Source organism: Strigops habroptila, chromosome 7 (assembly GCF_004027225.2).
Source record: "Strigops habroptila isolate Jane chromosome 7, bStrHab1.2.pri, whole genome shotgun sequence".
Lineage (NCBI taxonomy): Eukaryota > Metazoa > Chordata > Aves > Psittaciformes > Psittacidae > Strigops > Strigops habroptila.
In genome coordinates, this window is record NC_044283.2 from 12,019,196 (window position 1) to 12,037,711 (window position 18,516).

Here is an 18,516-nt window from a genome sequence, read left to right on the forward strand (position 1 = left end):
GAGCTACACAGATATAATTGAGGGCAGTCTATTTTGATTGTAGAACCTGCATTACTCAGGATGATGCATTAGCCAGAGAAAGCACAGCTAGACATTAGATCCCAAGCTGAGTTTGCTGGGCTAATAATTAGAAAGTCATTTCTTTATTGTTTTTACTTAGAGAGCAAATTTGATATGGAAATCACGGACTCAGTAACTCCATCCCTTGGGGCCATTTGTGCAAAGTCACTTTTCAAAGCAGAACCACAATATAAGACCATCTGGAAGTGCAAGTTGCTGCAGAATACAGTTGCTCACTTACTAAGCAGCACTCCACACCAAGAAAAAATTTCACTGGGGCACCAGACTGTATATTGGGGTTCTTTATTTTGCTTTTTAAAATAATTCCAGGAAACAGGTGAAATGAGTTTCACCTACAAGTCCAAAGAGTTTGGAAACAAATGCCCACACTTGTTTTCCCGCACTCTGTGAGAATTTTACTTTCCTGAGTGGTATGTTGTTCACTCTATCTACCTTAAAAGAATCTCCTGCTCTTTGTAGCCTGGATTTTAACCTTAGTGTAGGCATACACCTTTGCTAAATGCCCAGAGCACCATGCAGTCACTGCTCACTGATCACTACTGATGGCCAGTGGGCTTGTACAAATGCATCTTGCCCTGAATTCGTGGGGTTTTGTGGGTGCAGGTAGAAACAGCCTTGCCAAAGGCAGGATTTTCCCGAATCCTTGAGGATTGCCAACTCTTATGCTGTTAGTGAGGCTCACCCAATGGCTCTCACCTCCAGCTGCCCCGCCACTGACGTGGACTCATAACCTCCTCACACGGCAGTGCAACTTCACTCCTTCCTCAGGCTGCATTTGGAATAACGGGTCCCAGGAAGTTCGAATAGGTTATCCAACCATATTTAAGCAGGCAAGGAAGTCTATTTCTTCATTTAGCATTCATTATTGACAACATGTGACAAAACATCCCAACATCTTTGATGACAGACGTTCCTAGGGTTCAGCATACAATGCTACGAGGAGTTCACAGTGCAGTTAACATCAAATAATGCCATTTGTTTTGCTGTGGTGAAGCAATAACAACATGGTGATGCTATTGGGAACAATGGCAATTACACAGCAAGTCGCTTTAGCACTACCATATCATTACAGCTTGATAATACGCAATCAAAACTTTATTAGCAATCATCATCAGCATCTATTATTCATTGCTTAGATCAAGCTAAGAAGGGGAAGACTGCACGCGTACCAGAAACAGGACTCTGAGCCAATCTAAGCACAGGGTTGGAAGCCAATTCCACAGCCATATAGTGCTGAGTCATTGCGTAACCTTCAGTAATCAGTTACCAACTTGGTTGTCCCATGTATAAAATGAAATAACAATTATTTCCAAGAGACATTACTATGATTAACTCAGTTGTACAGGTAAGTACTAGCATTAATTTCTCAGTGGCTGCCAATTCAAAGTTACAATAGTTAAGATTCGAGTGCATACATCTAAAGCTGCAGGCATGCAATGTATGCAAGAGGCACCTGAGGTTGTACAGTATGTACACCTATATATTTATGCACAAACTGGTCCATAAAGTATATGAAAACACCTACTCAAGTATTTGTTACCCTAAATGGCCTGATTTGGGTCCTCATACTGTAAATGTGCTTGATATGTGTGTGGATTCTGACAGGACCAGCGCTAGTATGCAAAGTATCCTCAATATATGTACAAATTTGTTCAGACAATCTTAGCACCCAGATTTTAAGTTAAGTTTTGGTCACGCTATCTTTTTTCATTATGCTAATGAGGCCTAACAGGACAACCAAACTGTATTGCCAAGATGTACTGGGTTTAGAAACCTCTAAAAAGAAATCTGAAAACAATCCTCTGCTCCTTCTCAATAAGTTATTTTAATTTATATTCAAGAGGCAACCAATGTTATCTGTTTATTTCCCTACCTTATTTTGAGTCAAATAACTATACAGTTTACCCCAACCTGAACAATTACTTAATAAGCAAATTAGCAAAGTATCAGAAACACCCTGGTGTTTTCTAACTACATGCTTCCACCAAGACTTATGCCTCCACCTGTTCAGTGTAAGCAGCCATGGCTGCTACTAGTAAAAAGTTCAGACTTGCATTATCCAGCACCATTTTGCCTGATTATTCAACAGTGAAAAAATTCCAAGGTAATTAAAATTTAGGCCTCCCAATCCTGTAACCTGCCTTGTGTGGGCAGGCATAAATTACCTGCACAAATTAACACTGCTCTGCAGAGGCACAGAAATTCATGAGGAAAAAAAGAAACCAAATATCTATCTTCTTGGCATAAAGCCCCCCAGGCATGTACCTCCAACTGGTGTTTTTCCCCACCATTTGCATTAGTCTTGAAAGTCTAACTCCAAGGTCGCTAAGAACAAATAAGCGTCACCAGACCACTGAGTCACCCTTCCCCCTTCTTACTCCCTGTTCCACGAAGCAAGGAAATCAAAAAATAAAATTCTTCTGAGTGATGGGAGAAAAAGATAGAGAGATTAAGAGGAAACATGTTTCAGAGAAAAGATGCAGTTTCTAGAAACAAAATAACCAAATGCCCAGCTAGGATAATGTTTAGCAACTGGCAAGATAAAAGTAGATTAACAACATTAACAAATTAACCTGGTGGGGATTGATCAGTTTCTAGAACAGGTTTATTTTCGCTTAGAGAATATCAAGTGTCTGGTATGATCTAGGCATGCAAGATGGGGGGTTGGGGGGGGGAGAAGGGAATTAGAGAAAGAAAAAAAAAAAAGAAAAAAGAAACCCAAAATTTTGGACTGATTGAGGAAATAATTGAACAGGATCCATTCCCACTAGGGCACAGAAACCTCACAAAGATTAATGGCTTTTGTCTACTGACAAAAAAACCTATACCATTTTTCATATCTCTCTTACTGTGTATTCATTCTGATGCAAATGAGAGGAACGCCAAAGAGAATCAAATAAAAAAGTTTAAAAGTATACACACTGTGCATTCTGGGCAGGCTGCTGATGCGAGTACAGCATCCTGGCTCCACCAGCAAACAGGCAGCTTTACCGATTCACACCCAAGTGTTTTACCCAGAGATAAACCACAGAAGTTCCTTGCCTTCTCAGCCAGCTCCATTCAGTATTTATTTTTATTTGATTTAGTATAAATAACGAGCTACATCTCAACAGAGAGAAGCAACATTTGATATTTTTGCAACAGTTGGTCTCATGTTGCTTTTCCAGACCAAGGTGCTTTGTAACTCCCCCCATCTGAAAACCACAAGTGCCACTTTTACACCACAGTGGGCAGAGGAGAGAGGAAGTTGAGGCCAGAGCAGAGCATATCTAGGCATGGATCGGCTACCACCCCTGCCCTAAGTGCTAATCTTTAGCACTTACTTCCTTTCAGCTTTTCCATCCTAGTTTTATAAACAACCAGAGCATCTGGTACATCTATTACTTGTAAGTAAAAGGGCCTGATTTCCCTGTGATGCATGCTAGCATCAATTTTATTTGAATGCAGCTCACACCAGTTCTTCTTTACACCAGCTGTCAGCAAGGTCTGAATGACCTTGTTTAAAGTGTTTATGTTCTCAAAAGAAAGCAACATTATCCGAAGCCTGTTTTATGTTTATTTCAAAAGAGCAGAGAGTTTATTTTGAAGAGTCCGGCTGAGTAAGTTTAAAAGACTTCTATGATAGATTACACTGAAGCATGGATAGCAAAACTTGAAACATATTGCACATGTTGTATAGGCCAGGGGCATGTAACAGGGAAGCAATGTGTGCTTACGCAATTATGGGAGTATCCAAATTGCCATTTGGTTGTCTTCTTTGCACAAGATGTTGGACCAAAAATTAAAACAGAACAAATGTGCAATTAATTTTGCATCTTGTAAGTATAAAGGATCATTACAAATGAACCATCAGAGCCCTAAAAAGGCTAATCCTGAGTCAATACTAAGCAGTCTCCATTTGTTCTTACTTCCTTTAAACACCCCTTTTTCATAAATAGAAGTGGTTTTTTTACTTCAAAATACTCTTGTGCTGCATGGACCATTGCCCCTGGACAGACTGTACTATCCAGCCACCAGTATTACAACAAGGTATTACAAAGTAAACTGTCATTATGAGAGATCCTACAAGGTTAAAACCACACAGCCTCCTCCAAAACTAGTAACGAGGCTGGTGTGCAGCATGTCCTGGTCACACACTTTTCTTACCCCCTATTCCCTTGCCCACTCCTTTGCTTGGATTGTGTCTGTAAAGCTTCTTACACACAGATGAAGGTTGAGTCCCGATACAAGCTCTTGAGAAGTATTAAGCTTACAAGTACCTAAGCCACAACGTATTAGATAACCTGTTTGTTTCTAGAACTGAAGCTTATGGGCTACGTAAGAATTTCACATAAGACTCCTGTCATTTATAACAGCTATTAAGATATCCCGACAGAATGTTTCTACTGCTACAGATAACCCAGCAAAACTACCATAGCAAATATTGGAGCAATATTATATTTATCGGTAACAGTGAAATACTGTCACTTTTGAAGTGTAGATAATGGGTCTAGCAAAAATTTGTGGTGGAAGACTTATACAGGTATACAGAAAGTCAGAGCACAAAAGTCTACTTAGCACAACAAAATAAACACATGAGAAGATAACCACTATGAGTACTATAGTATAGACTTACCCTAGCCCTAGGTTTGTGCTGACATACACCTGAGTGTGCAATTTGTGCACACACAGTGAACAGGCATAATGATCTCCTAATTCATCTATGTTAAGGAAATGAGAATCAATTTAGAAATTTATTTGGATTACTACATATTCCCAGTTCTTGTAAAACACAATATAACCTGCACTGGTATTATATTTCATCCAGACAATCATGACCACTTCCAAATCAGGATTGTTTACTAACCTCAATACAGTACTCAAATGCAGTAAAATCTCCCAACAGAAACATCCAAACACAATAAGTATTTCTAAGTTTTTAAGCAACTTTGATGCAAAATTTCTAAGGAAAAGAAAAAGAATGGCATCTTGCAAAGTGGCATCAGGAAGTTACCTTACACCGTCTGTCATTGTCTCTACTGTTAAAACTCATCTCAAACTTTCTCATTGAACCTCAGGAGTTGTATTTAAGGAAGAGAAGGAGTAAGAGCTAATGACAATATGGGTAATCTTGATATATTAAAATTAATCAGCTACCAACTCAACTCAGCAGCAGTTTGGAAAGGAAAAAAGATACGGACCAGTTCTGAGAACAGGAAGGGGGGAAGGCTATAGGAAAAGCAGAGAACTTACCTCCACAAAGAGCTCTCCAGCACTTTCCCCATGTCAGTATGGTAATACTTGGTAAGGATCAGGATCACCTAAAAGAAAATGAGAATAAATATATTTATACATGCAAACTGATATAAGAAACAGAAGTAGATCATGGGCAGCATTATTCTGAGAAACAGAAGTAGATCATGTGCAGCATTATTCTGGTAAACCCAAAAGTGAGTGTCCTAAAAAACTGAACTGTATTTCACTTTATTTTTACCTCTTACCAGCCGAAAAAGACTGGGGTTTTTCCTTTCTCTTTCTGAGAAGAGTGATTTCAGCACTCAAATTTTCTGCAAACCTGGTGACTTTGTGAAAGATTGCCCGTTTCACATGAGCAGTGGAGTTGGAATAGCCACATAAATCCCACCGCCACATGACAGCCCCCAAGCAATTTGTATAACTTTCTTAGCAGCAAGGACCAATCTCGTTGCTAGTTTAAATTTAGGAAGCAACTCTCTTGGACAGCTACAGACAATTTTTTTTAATCCAAAGTGTTAAAAAAACAGTGATTAACTTTGATTATCCAGATAACAAATTCAGGCAGAAAATGAGCTCTGGTCTTCCCTCCAAGATCAGAAGTACAACTTTCATATCTGTCATTTTTCATTCCTAGAAGTATCACTTTTCTTTTTCCTTCAAGAACCAGCTCTGTGCTCTGTAAATCACCCATCTATGTCATCTACAGCCAACAACATATATAAACAAATTTTATCCACAAAGCATCTTCAGTCACTGAGAAGAGTCAAGAAGAGACACTTTCCATTTGCTCAACATCTGACAAATTCACTGGTCAAACAATGTAAAGCACCAGTCCATGACCGGTGTACCAAGCTGAATGCTATGGTTTATATTTAGATCATTTAAAACAGATTTCCTTCACTTGCTGCCAGTCCATATTAATGATTCTTATACCCACATTCCCATAGCAACCCCACAGGGGTAGAACAGGAAGAGCCCCTGGTCCCTTACACAGCTGTTGGCTTTCTTTAATGTGGGGTCAACATCAGTCTCCAACAGTTTGGAGCAAGCTGTTATTTAGCTGGCACTTCCTCTGCCCCGACCACCAGATGAAGTCTCCAGCAAACAGCAACTGTAGGCATTCACTTTGATTATTCAGATAATTAATATGCTGATGGTATATTTATGCTGCAGCCTCTGTACGCCAGAGCTTGTGAGAGAATTCCAGACCACGGGTATTATATACATGGCACTTTGGAAATAACACACATCTTACAGAACCGAGTTATAATACCAGTCTCACTCATGGTTATCTAAATCTAACAAATTCAGAACACATATTCTGCAATGATATAACTAAAAGCAGAACCAATCTATAATTCACAAATAGGAGTAACCTCTCCTATTCTCAAATGAGTCACAATCTACCAAACCACTCTGTTGGAATGTGATAATTTAGAAAAATAAAGATTTGGTTTAAAATAAAACAAGGAAAAAAAAAATCTTTTATTTTTAAATAGGTTACTACAAGACTTACTAAGCCAAGAGAAAGAACTATTTCCCAAAAGAAAGAGCATCTCCTGATGAGATTCCTGGCTACAGCCCAAGCACGCTCCATCAGGTCAGCTATTTATTCTATTGTTTGTGTCTTAACTACAGTTTTCTGCTGGTGCTTGCAATTAAGGAGAAAAAGAAAGAAACTTCACTACTGGGAGCATCTATTGGCTCCAATTATTAAGGAAAAAGTTTCAGACCATGCTTTTCTGAACAATTGAAATTCCTCTTAAGCCACAAAAACTGACCTGGGAGGATTAGGGTTTTTTTAAGAAAACAGTGAAAGATATAAGAGATTACTCTTTGTTTCCTTATATTCATGCAGAACTGGAGACTGAATCGTGACCTTAGTGAGCCAACTTTTTTCATCCCTGTACATTCCACTTTTAAAATTCAGATGATTTTCAGCGACGTGTGTTGGAACCACCCTGACACAGGATAAGCCTGGTGTTACATTCCTAAATTAAACTGGTTACTAGCACACACAGAACCACCTATTTGGTTACTCTCAATCCACCTGCCTTGAAATTAACCCCTTTGGAAACAGCAATAAAGCACCTTCCAGATAAGCCATTTCTGTACCTCAACACCTCTCCTAAGAAAGACTTTCAGGAAACAGGGGAGGTCTCACTGTACTGCTTGCTACTCACAGTTCACGTAGGCATCACAGAATGGTTAGTGTTGGAAAGGACCTTAAGATCGTATAGTTCCAAGCCCTTGCCATGGGCAGGGACACCTTCCACTAGACCAGCCTGGCCTTGAACACTGCCAGGGATGAAGAATTTACCACTTCTCTGGGGAACCTATTCCAGTGCCTCACCATCCTCACAGTAAAGAACCTCTTCCTTATATCTAACCTGAACTTCCCCTGTTTAAGTTTGAACCCATTACCCCTTGTCCTGCAGCTACAGTCCCTGATGAAAAGTCCCTCTGTCCCTCTCTGACATCCTTGTAGGCTCCCTTCAGATACTAGAAGGCTGCCATGAGGCCTCCATGCAGCTTCTCTTCTACAGATTGAACAGCCCCAATTTTCTCAGCCTGTCTCCATCTGGGAGGTGCTCCAGTCCCTTATCATCCTCATGGACCTCCTCCAGACTTGTTACAACAGCTCCATGTCCTTCTTATTTTGAGGACACCAGAACTACATGCAGTACTCCAAGTGGGGTCTCGCAAGAGCAGAGTAAAGGGGTAGGATCACCTCCTCCCTACTGTTGTTCCACACATTTCAAATGAAGGGCTTTCAAGTAATTGCAAATTGCACTGGAGAGAGCCATAAGCAGGAAGATGTCTTACGTACTGCAGGCTTGGTGCCTTAATCTTATCCACAACTCTGAAAAAAACAGATTACAATATTTTCTAATTAGGCTGGTAAAATCATTTAAAAATTAAAATACCTTATCTTGCATTTCACAAGTAGGGAGAATGACTTAGTAGGGAAAACAAAAAAAGCCATAATGAGCCATCTTTTAATTCTTAAACACTGTTATCAGAATCCTGTGTCAACTTGAGAAGCATGAGGCTGCCTGGGGGCTAACCACGATTTCATCTATGCCAGTGGATTTCGTCCCAGTAACCAAAAAATGTAGGTCAGCTATTGAACAGACTTTACAGTACTGCCTCTTGGATTGTGGGCATCTTTTCAGGTGATCCTGGTAACAACAGTGTTTTTCTCAATTAATAAACAGATCCAAAGAACAGGAGGAATTATTTCATAATAAAAATGTAACTGTCTGCAGGATCCCTGGATTCCATGCATCGTTTCTAAGAGCAGAGCCCTGTTTCACTGATTTCCTTTCAACGGGACTCCATAATTACAAGCATTTTACAGGTTGGATTGAAGCCAATGGTTCATGCACATGGCTGTCCTAGTGAAAGCACTTGGGTGGCCTGTAGATGGGGAGAGGCTTGAACCACAACAGCAACAGAACAATAATCATTGTAATAATGATTCCTAACCAGCTCACACTACCATCAGACATGGATAGCTAAAACAATAACACAAGAAAAGCTTGATTTGTTTTATAGCTAGAATAAATGCAGGCAGTGGAGGAGAATTAGATTTACCAGATTGTTTATTTAAAGATGGATTTATAAGGTTACCTAGAGATCACCCTGTCCATCCAAATTGTTGTTTTATGAGGAAAGTTGTGAAACCATTCTTAACTTTTTCATCTTAAATTCACCCACAGTTCTTTGAGTTAATCACCAGAGTGTGTCAGTGGAGGTGGCAACAGTAATTCACTGTTGTATGCTAGGGATCAATGAACACTTGATGTTGCTTCTGGACAAATATACTTAAGAACTGTATCCTTTCTGGTTTCATTGCCCTGAAACAGAAGTCCCTAGGCACTCCTTCTTCATGGAATTTTGGTTGTTTGGTTGTTGTATTTACTTTAAAAAAAAAAAAAAAAGGAAGAAACAAGTGAAAATACATACATATTTTGATTGAAAATAAAGACACGGATGTCTGGTACATATCCCTTGCTCTGTATTTGAGCATCACGGACTTCTCTTAGGATCAGTCCTTACTCCACCTCACAGCTTTCTGATTACCTTTCTACTGCCTGCTCTGATCTCAGCATCTTCTGCCCGTTTGCAGCAAGGTGGCAGACCACTGCAGTTTCACCTCCCTTCAGGAACAGTAGAATAAACAGAGCATCTTATTCCAGCTCCCTGGAATTCCCTTCACAGAATTCAGGAGACAGTATTTTCACCCTTTTCTTTCCAATAAACTGTTTTATTTTGCTACTACATGACAGGCATACACCAACCATGTCACAACATACAGATTTAAAATCAAAAAGGGAAAAAAGAAAATAAAAAGTTTCAGCTTTTGTCACAAAACTAGTGCTGTGTTACCTGCTTTATTACTAAAGCCCTTGACCTCTCTATAAAGACAGAGCTGGCCGGTAATTCTCCAGATGGGCAAAGGTATGGAAGATAAATCCCTTAGGTTTCCAAAAATCATATGCAATGTGCATTTTAAGTAAGTTTTCAATGGAAGTAATAACCGTAATTCTGTTCTGTGTACCTTTCTTTTTTGGGAGGCAGTGGGGAGCGTGGCAGTGAACAGAGAGAATTTTGATTCTCCCATGCCATTCCCCTGCTTCCATAGCTTAGTTCCTGTCTGAGTGGATTCTCAACTGCTACAGTAATTACAGTTCAAAACTGTTCTCCAAACAAAAGATTCGTAGCAGTTTCTGACCCAAAAATCCACTCTGGATGTAGACCTGTCTTCATGAGTGCACTGGATTTTCAGTGAACATTGGACATGGAAAACAAATGGAAAGTTCCACAGATATTATCCATGAATTATTAAAAGTTACAATCATCTATGTTTTTCCCCTCTCCTTTTCCCTTGCTTTCTTCTGAAAATGCTTTGCAGCAAGGCTGGGCCAAAAAAAAAAAAAAAAAAGGGGGAAAGGAGAGAAATTTCACTTTAAGAGACACAATGTGCTTTTAATCATTTCCTAATAAAATTTTGGCTTTAAAGAAGCCCATTTTAATCCTCTCTTTTCATCACCACGTCAGCTAAGAGGGGCGAGAAAGGAAAAAGGAACGAATTCTAGATCAATCACTTTCCCTGGTGTTTATATTTTATCTTTGGGTTTGGGTTTTTTGGTTTGTTTTTTTTTTCTGTGAAGATTTTGCTATGATCCTTTTTTTTTTTCTAAACATAAACTTCTGGAAAAAATCCCCCCCTTTTTTTCCCTCCATGCTCTCTCCATGATGTTTTCTTTCACGGATATTCTTAGCAGAGATCTCTCTCTTCCTATCTACATGGACATTCTTACGGATTAAGCTTTATTTGACTCCTGCCATTTGTGATTTGAAGTACTTTTTTTTTTTTTTTGGCACCTATTCAGAAGTTTAATAGCAAGAGACTCGTACTTTCAAATGTATAATTGCAAGTTCTGATTGCAAGTTTCTGTGTTTTCACAAGTTTATTAGAAGGTGAGAGCATGCTGTAAATACTTCTGGCTAGCCAGAGCTACCAGGAAAATATGCTGCTCAGACAGACTCATGTTCCTGCAAACTTTTTAGCATCTCTTTAATTTAATTCATGTGAATGAATCCAATGAAATCAAGAGAAGTGTTTGTGAGAGCCACTTGAGCAGGTACTTAATACTCTCTGTGACTGGAACATAAGCTGCTGTTTTGTTCAAGAACACAACCTAACTCACCTTTTCAGCTTATTAAACTATAACTATTTCATTGTAAACTGTAACTCTTTCAGGGAGATCAAGATGTTCTAGGCACAGCCTATTAATTCACCACCACCACCACCACCTCCCATACTTCCAAAGCTTTCTTGACAACTAATAATCAAAAAACTCCCTGACAAATTATAGGCAACCACCTACTGCTCCAATCCCTTAAGCCATTTCCCCTTTTGCAGCAGCAGGCTCTTCAATCATCACGCCAAGGTCAACATTAGTTTTTACATTCATTATTTAAAACAAAGGCTTTTACAAGAAAAGTAAAACCAAGAGATTATTAAGGTATATTACCACAAGTCTATTATATGGACCAACTGCCATAATACTGTTAACGACTTCATAATAATTTGATTACACTGGGAGAACTGTAAATGAAAAAAGAGCATTTAGGTTTACTCTGCTGCAGCATTATGATGAAAAGTGAAAAAGGAGACATTTAGACCATTACTAAAGCTATTAAGAATTCACTGCATAAGCTTCTACTCCTCTCTGGCAATAAAGTCCATAAAAGCAACCTGTGACTTAACATGAAAGACTTAAAGAATTTGATTTATAGTTCTTCCAACTAAGTTGTACTGGGAGAAGAGAGAACTTACTGTGTATGAAGTCACTGACTGGACCAGTTCACTTGTCTTAAGCATTAGTAATAATTCTGTGCAGTGAATTTGTTCATAATTCAAGGTAAGACACAATAATGGCTCAATTCCTATTCTGTAAGAGGTATTTCTATCCACAAGAGTTTATATAAGTGCATAGTCTTGAAAGTGGTGGCTGTGATTGCTTCCGGATTCAAAACCATCTTAAATGCAGTACTTTACACAGTGACCCTGCAAACATTTATACAGAAGAGTAACTTTAAGATATCCAGTACAGTTAATCCACTATCTAGCACAGAGCAGGATTATATTCAGTTAGCACTGTACAAACACAGAACAAAAAGACAATCTACTGCCTTCAAGAGCCTACAGTCCAAGTTCAGAAAAAGAAGTTTTCACATCATCAACTGATGTCAGATTTTCAGTGCAAGCTCCTAAGAATATTTGATTTACGTGATGGCACTGCATATGCACTATATACATATAAGTATATATATGTTTTTGGCTGCTCATCCCTATCTTAGAATTCTAAATCCACTGACTGATTTCAATTGTGCGTAACAGAGAAAGAGAGCGTGCATGCCGTATGGCTGCAGTAGCCACACTGGTTCATATCACAGGTCCATTTAGAACAGTGGCATATAAGTGAAGATGCTTCCCAAAAATATTTTCCAGTCTTCAGTAGTTTGCAACTCGGGCTTTTACTTTAGTTTGTATCAGTTGGCTGCTTGGGTAAGCACAGGTTTCTAGGTGGTACAGCACGACAACAGAGACTATTGTGTTTCTAACTTTTAATGGTCAGTCCTCAAAGCATATATAAAATTGGTCAGCCAATGTGGAATGCTGCTACTCTAACATATTCATGTTGTTGCTCATTTCTATAACCATTAGATGCAGCTTTGAGACTCCTGGGCATGCTGCAGATGCAAAGCTTGCTCAAGCAAACAGGAACTCAGATGAAGGCTGCAGAATTTACAAAACCCAAAACTCTTAGCTTAAACCTGCGGCTTAGGAAACAGTGTTAAACATTTTAACTACTTGTTCTATTAAACTTCCTGTTCTTTTTCAAAGATCCCAAACCAATGTCACCTCTGACACAAAAATCTCCAGTTTTCTTCCATTGCCTTTTCCACATAACTAGAGTATTTTTTAGGTTTAAATATTTAACATAGCATTTGACAAGCTCTTAAAACCACATCTGCAAACATGCCAAGAGAATAGATTTCTAAAGCATGAAGCAAGAATATTTTTTTCCTATTCTGGCTTGACTCCTAATTGTAAATTTTTCTGAAATATAGACTAGCAGTACCTATCTCCTCTAATAATGTATTCTAAATTGAACTAACAATCATTCTTACAGAAGAAAATCTATTGTCTGAATATTCTTTTCCGTTCTGATGAAAATTCAAGAGGAAACTGAGCTGCCATCTATAGAAGGCATATGTAAAACATCTTTACTCTCTTCTGGATATTTCAGGAATTCAACACTACGGATAGGCAGATCACCTTGGTCATCAGTTACATAGCTGTTCACTACCAGAGATGAAAGATCAAATTTAAAATGCTGTTTGTGAAATATTCCCAGTCTATCATGCAGTGTTACTGCCCAATAGTAAAATACAAAAGTTCAAAGCAAGCTTCCAATCTGCATCACTAAATCCTTTTTCAAAGTCAAGCTTTTTTTAATTATTATTATTTTTTGACATTACCATGTAAAAATAATTATGTTCTTTATTTCAAAAAAGAAATTATTATGCAAGACACATGGAAACATCTGTAGAGGATACCACAAGCTGGGAAGACTGTTCATTTGACGCAGGGCTGTTGGCAGATCTGTTCGTACTGGATACTCTCCCTCACAGCTGCTCTGTCTTCACCAGAACCACAAGATTAAATATCATTGTACCAGATAACAACATATTTATCAGAGGCTGCATCAACCTACAGTGACCTCAAAATTACATTTAATTATTTCTGAGAATGGTTCACGGTGTCCAAATAAGACCTAATTGCATATCATAAGGAGGCTTTATCAGACTGTATATGGGAGCAAGGTCTTTAAAGCTGCATCAAGATCATCCAAAGAATCCCAATGTTTAATATCCTTATCATGAATAAGGACTGGACTTCATATTTCCTGAATATTGTAGCACCTGAATTCATTCTTTATAAATGAGAAAGATAAACATGGCCACATGATCTACAGAAGGGGACAAAAGCACACTGCTTCCTGAAAGGCATACTGCCAGGGCAAACATGGCGAACGTGAAGGCAGTTGTATTATAGCAACAGAGTGATGCTGATGAAGATTTTAGACAGAAGACCAGAGACATAGCAGAGGCAGATGCAAAACTTGTTTCACACCTTTTGCAATAGACAGCATGTGTGTTGCATTGAATGGCATTAACATGTTCAGGGGACTCTAACACCCGTTATTCCAAAGACAAAGCCAAGCCTGGACAACGACACAAAACCAGAAGGGGGCAGGGAAGAAGCAGCAAAGAATTCAGGAGATTGCCTAGTAAAACAGGAATAACACACCATAGTCAACAAAAGGTCCTTTAGTCCCCCAACATGATCACCCTCGCAGTGGGGTGGGCCCAGGTGCCGCTCCAAACAAGGACCATTTGCCCTGTAGTTTCATGCAGGGACAAACCAGGCCGAACGCCACCCCCTCATCATCCTTTCACTGGGTGGAAGTTGGTCTCTCTACATCTGCCTTTCATTTTAACCATTTAATCTCTACTTATCTTGCTAAAATAATTAATTTCAGCAGAAGTACTAACACACTGCCCCTGTGTGAAAGGGGACCATTCCCACACAAAAGCCAAGCCTGCCTGCTCCCTGTGGCCACATTCAGAATAGATTCGGAATACCTCAAATGACATTAACAGAATTCAGCTACTGTAAAATACTGGGAATGACCCCCTCTGAGAGGAAGAAGGATGAAAGCACATTTATCTTCAACATTATCCCTGAAGCAGCAGAACTTCATATCTGTGCCAATGGAAAGAGCGTAAAAGAGCTGAGGGAACATCCAACTGGGTTAGGAGACTATTAGAAAGGGCTTGGGAGCAGTTGGGAAAATTGGTCAGGGGCCAAATATGTCAAAGAAAACACTGGAAAGGGCCAGGGGAGTGCTGGAGAGTTCTCCACATTCAGTCCAAAGCCAAACCAGGAGGTTTCCAATCTGTGAGCACTGACTTTTCGCCAGCTTTTTGTACTTCCTCACCCACCCTCTGCTCTAGGTGTTCATTAATTTAAGAGCCACAAGGCCCGTAAAGCTAAGTGGAATTACACAGCATTATCTATGAAAAGAAACAGCTATTTCAGCAGGCAATGCCATGTCATTTTGGATCCCTCGCTAATGCCATCCTGTCACACAGGACACTATACTTTATTTTAACCAGTATGGAGAATATTAACACAACAGGTCATAGAGCCGGGTTTCAAATTAGCCTTGCATTCCAGTCTTAAACCTCTAACACATTTTAAATGACCTCCAGAACAAGTAGATACAAGCAGGAAAAGATCATAGGTTCTGATAAATTAGGTCTGTATTTCTTTATTTTACTCCAGCAAAGACTTGAGCATTCAACAGATTCTTTGGAGACAGTTTTTGTATATCAACATTTAGCAGGCTGTAGCTAGGGCTGCAAGGCAGTTTCAGCAACAAAGTCTTAATGTGAAATTCTCCCCCTCGAAGACTGATACTTCTCATGCTTGGTCTCTCCCCCTGTGATCTCGGATTGGTTTAGATATTTGTTAAGAATTTCTTTCTTCATGTTACAAGACATACTCTTTTCTGTCTTCATAGATATAAGGACAGGCAACAACAGTTAACCAGCAAAAGACTTGGAAGCAAAATATTTTTAATTCATGCCTACAACACTTCTGAACTCTAATGCTTACACCGCCTTCCCAAGGCTCTTTTCTGAAATACAATAATTTCAGGCTTCTCACATCCCCTTAACATAACATAGTAGTACCATCTATTTTACAGTTGGGAAATGGAGGCAGAGATGTATCACTCTGATTTATCCCATCTAACTTAGGATGTACCAGCCTCTAGAGACAGACATAGATACCTCTGGAGAAAAGTTTTGCTCATCTATATCTGAATAGTCCTTCAGAATTTTTTTTTTTTTCCTATTGATTTATCATGCTGGATGACGTACCCTTCAACCTTGACTCTCTTAGAAAGGCTGGATGAATTCATGCTTAAATAAATTGTGGAAGAAGTCCAGACAGATCAGAAAACAACATATAAGAAGAGGACAAACAGAGAAGCAGGATCAGCAGACATGACATAAATTCTGTATGCCACTAAGTTTAAGGATCTTCTTTTCCAGCACATGATATTCCCAGACCCATGTCTTGCATCTGTTCAAGACCACATACGCTAATACCGGTACCCACGACTTACAGCAATGCACTAGCACTTCGCAGAGCTAGGTCTTAAGTACAGTTACGTGCTTCTATACCATAGATGTCCTGTATGACACATAATACAAACTCTGCCAAAGAGTCAACATTTTTGACATGGGAAAAATTAATTTTTCCCCTTACCTGCCTTTCTGCCAAGGAATAAATGGAAATTAGAGGACAGAGTTAGAAGAAACTTATGCAGCTACATATAATCTCAGAAGGTGCCACAGACTACTTTTGTAACTACTAAAAACCCCAAATCACTTCATTTCTTCAAAGTGGCATGCATGACTATGACGTATTTCATACCAAGGTCCTTTATTACAGGACTTAATACTATTAAATAGTTAAAACTTCTGTGCAGTGTACAGAACATTTACTGTTGTCCATTATATTGAGCATCTCTCTGGAACTGCTATTTATTTTCCAATCTTTTCTTCTAATGAGTTTGTTCTATATTTGTATTGTAAATGCCTGTCTCTATTTATATTCTGTTTCTGGAACTTACAGCATCACTTCTCTGTTAACAACTCAGGAGTCTTTTTCTTATGGAAATTACCTTATCCCAAAACAAAGGAAGAAAATCTGAATCTTTTAATTCTTGCAAACTGTTTTTCTTGAGTTTGGGGTTTAACTGATGCCATGACAGAAAGGCCCTAATAACCAGAGTGGAGAGGCTACAGCCCAAACCAATGGCAATTTTTCAATTCCATGTTATTAGCAAACGGATATTTTTCTTGCTCCCTCCTCACCCTTCCATACCCATGCATTTATTTTGAGTCTGATCCAAAGTCTATTTAAACTAATGGGAATCTGGATTAAGCCCATTCTAAACATATTAAAAGTAAATCAGATCTAGAATTTTCTTTCCTGAAGGGAAGGATCGAATTTTGATATAACCAGTATTTGCAAAAGTCTCATATATTCCACGCACAGGAGAAACAACCCCACTATGTTTTCCACAAAACGCACATAGCTGTACAAATTTATGACATTAAATGTCAGGTTATAAGGGACATGAGACTACTTAAAGAAAACAGGTAGGGTTATACTTAATGCTTTTTATCCTATAGTGGGAACTTGGACTTCTGAAGATCAATCTGAATAGACATTTCTTAAAGTAAAAGTTCACTCCCAATGAAAAGGAGAAAGTCAACTACTGGAAATTACCTCAGACCTATTATGTCAATCCTTGACCACATACATATATTTCGGGGGTTTTTTTGGGTTTTGGTTGGTTTTTTTGTTTGTTTTTGGTTGTTTTTTTTTAAGAAATACTGTATTTTGGAAGAAATTTACAAGATTAAAGGCCACAGGAAAAATATATCACCCATACAGCTAAAACAACATTCAACTCCTTGAATTCCCCAATTTGGGGAGGGGGGGAAATCTTTTCATCAGCTCAGAAATAATATTCCAACCTCTCCCAATCCCATTATCTTCTCAGATTGTGCAGTAGGCCTATAGTTTTCAACAGCAAGTAGAAGGGAAAAAGATGCTTTGAATCCAACCCAAGAAATAGCTTTGTAGAAGTTCATTTTGTAGGCACAATAAAATGAATAAAACATCCATTCAAGATTACTCAGCCATCTCCCGAAGACAGAAGCATGTCAAAAGCTGATCAAGGTTTATAGGGGGAGGGAGGGGAGGCAGGGAAGATCTATTTTCCCTGCCAATACTTCAACTCTCTTTCTCCCAGTGGGAAAAACAGTGACATTTCTTCAGGAAGAGTGTCAAAAATAAGGAAACAGAAGTTTATTTCAGCTAAAATCTGACTTGCAACAGTCAAACATGCCAATGGTATCCCAATGAAAACTCTTGTGCACAATATAGGAAAAATACAGATCAAGATGGCTCAGGCTTTCTTTCAGAGACTTAAAATAAGCAAGCATAATGGTATTACTTAATTAATACAGCATTATTATTATTGCTATATAAGGAAAGAAATTATAAAGTTCAGTGATAGGTGTTGTTAACTCAACCCAGAGATTTCCTACTTCTATTCACAAACCACCCAGCTCAGAAATCTATGCAATTTCAAGGGCATTGATTGTCTAGCAGCAGGGGAAGAAATCAAGTCCCCTCCATACTCCCTAACCCGGAGAAGGTGGACCTTAAATCTTTGTGGCAACAAAGAGACAGCAATTTACCTGAAGTGATATTTTTTGTAGCTTCCCTCTCCCTTCCCCAAGTCAGGACACAAGCAGTCTGAAGTGCATTTCTCAGGGAGGAGATGTAACATATAGCACTTTTAATCAAGTGCACTAAGGCACAAGAAGATGATAAGAATTGTGAACAAAATAAGAGGTCCAGAGCATGGATGTAAAGGACATAGAGGACTACAGTGAAAAAATAAGAACTGTCAGATACCTGGAAATAATGTGAATTCCCCATGAATAAAATAAAAAGGCATTAAGTGTGCT

General features: G+C 38.8%; 1 protein-coding gene across 7 annotated transcripts in view; it reads right to left on the reverse strand.

The window, feature by feature from the left end:
- The window catches only part of SORCS2 (sortilin related VPS10 domain containing receptor 2), a 548,756-nt gene that overhangs the window by 361,811 nt on the left and 168,429 nt on the right, over positions 1-18,516 (reverse strand). For all 7 annotated transcript variants that reach the window (XM_030491464.1, XM_030491462.1, XM_030491463.1 and 4 more), the window contains one exon: positions 5,314-5,381. In XM_030491464.1, the coding sequence (XP_030347324.1) occupies positions 5,314-5,381 (68 nt within the window). The remainder of the gene's footprint in view (positions 1-5,313; positions 5,382-18,516) is intronic.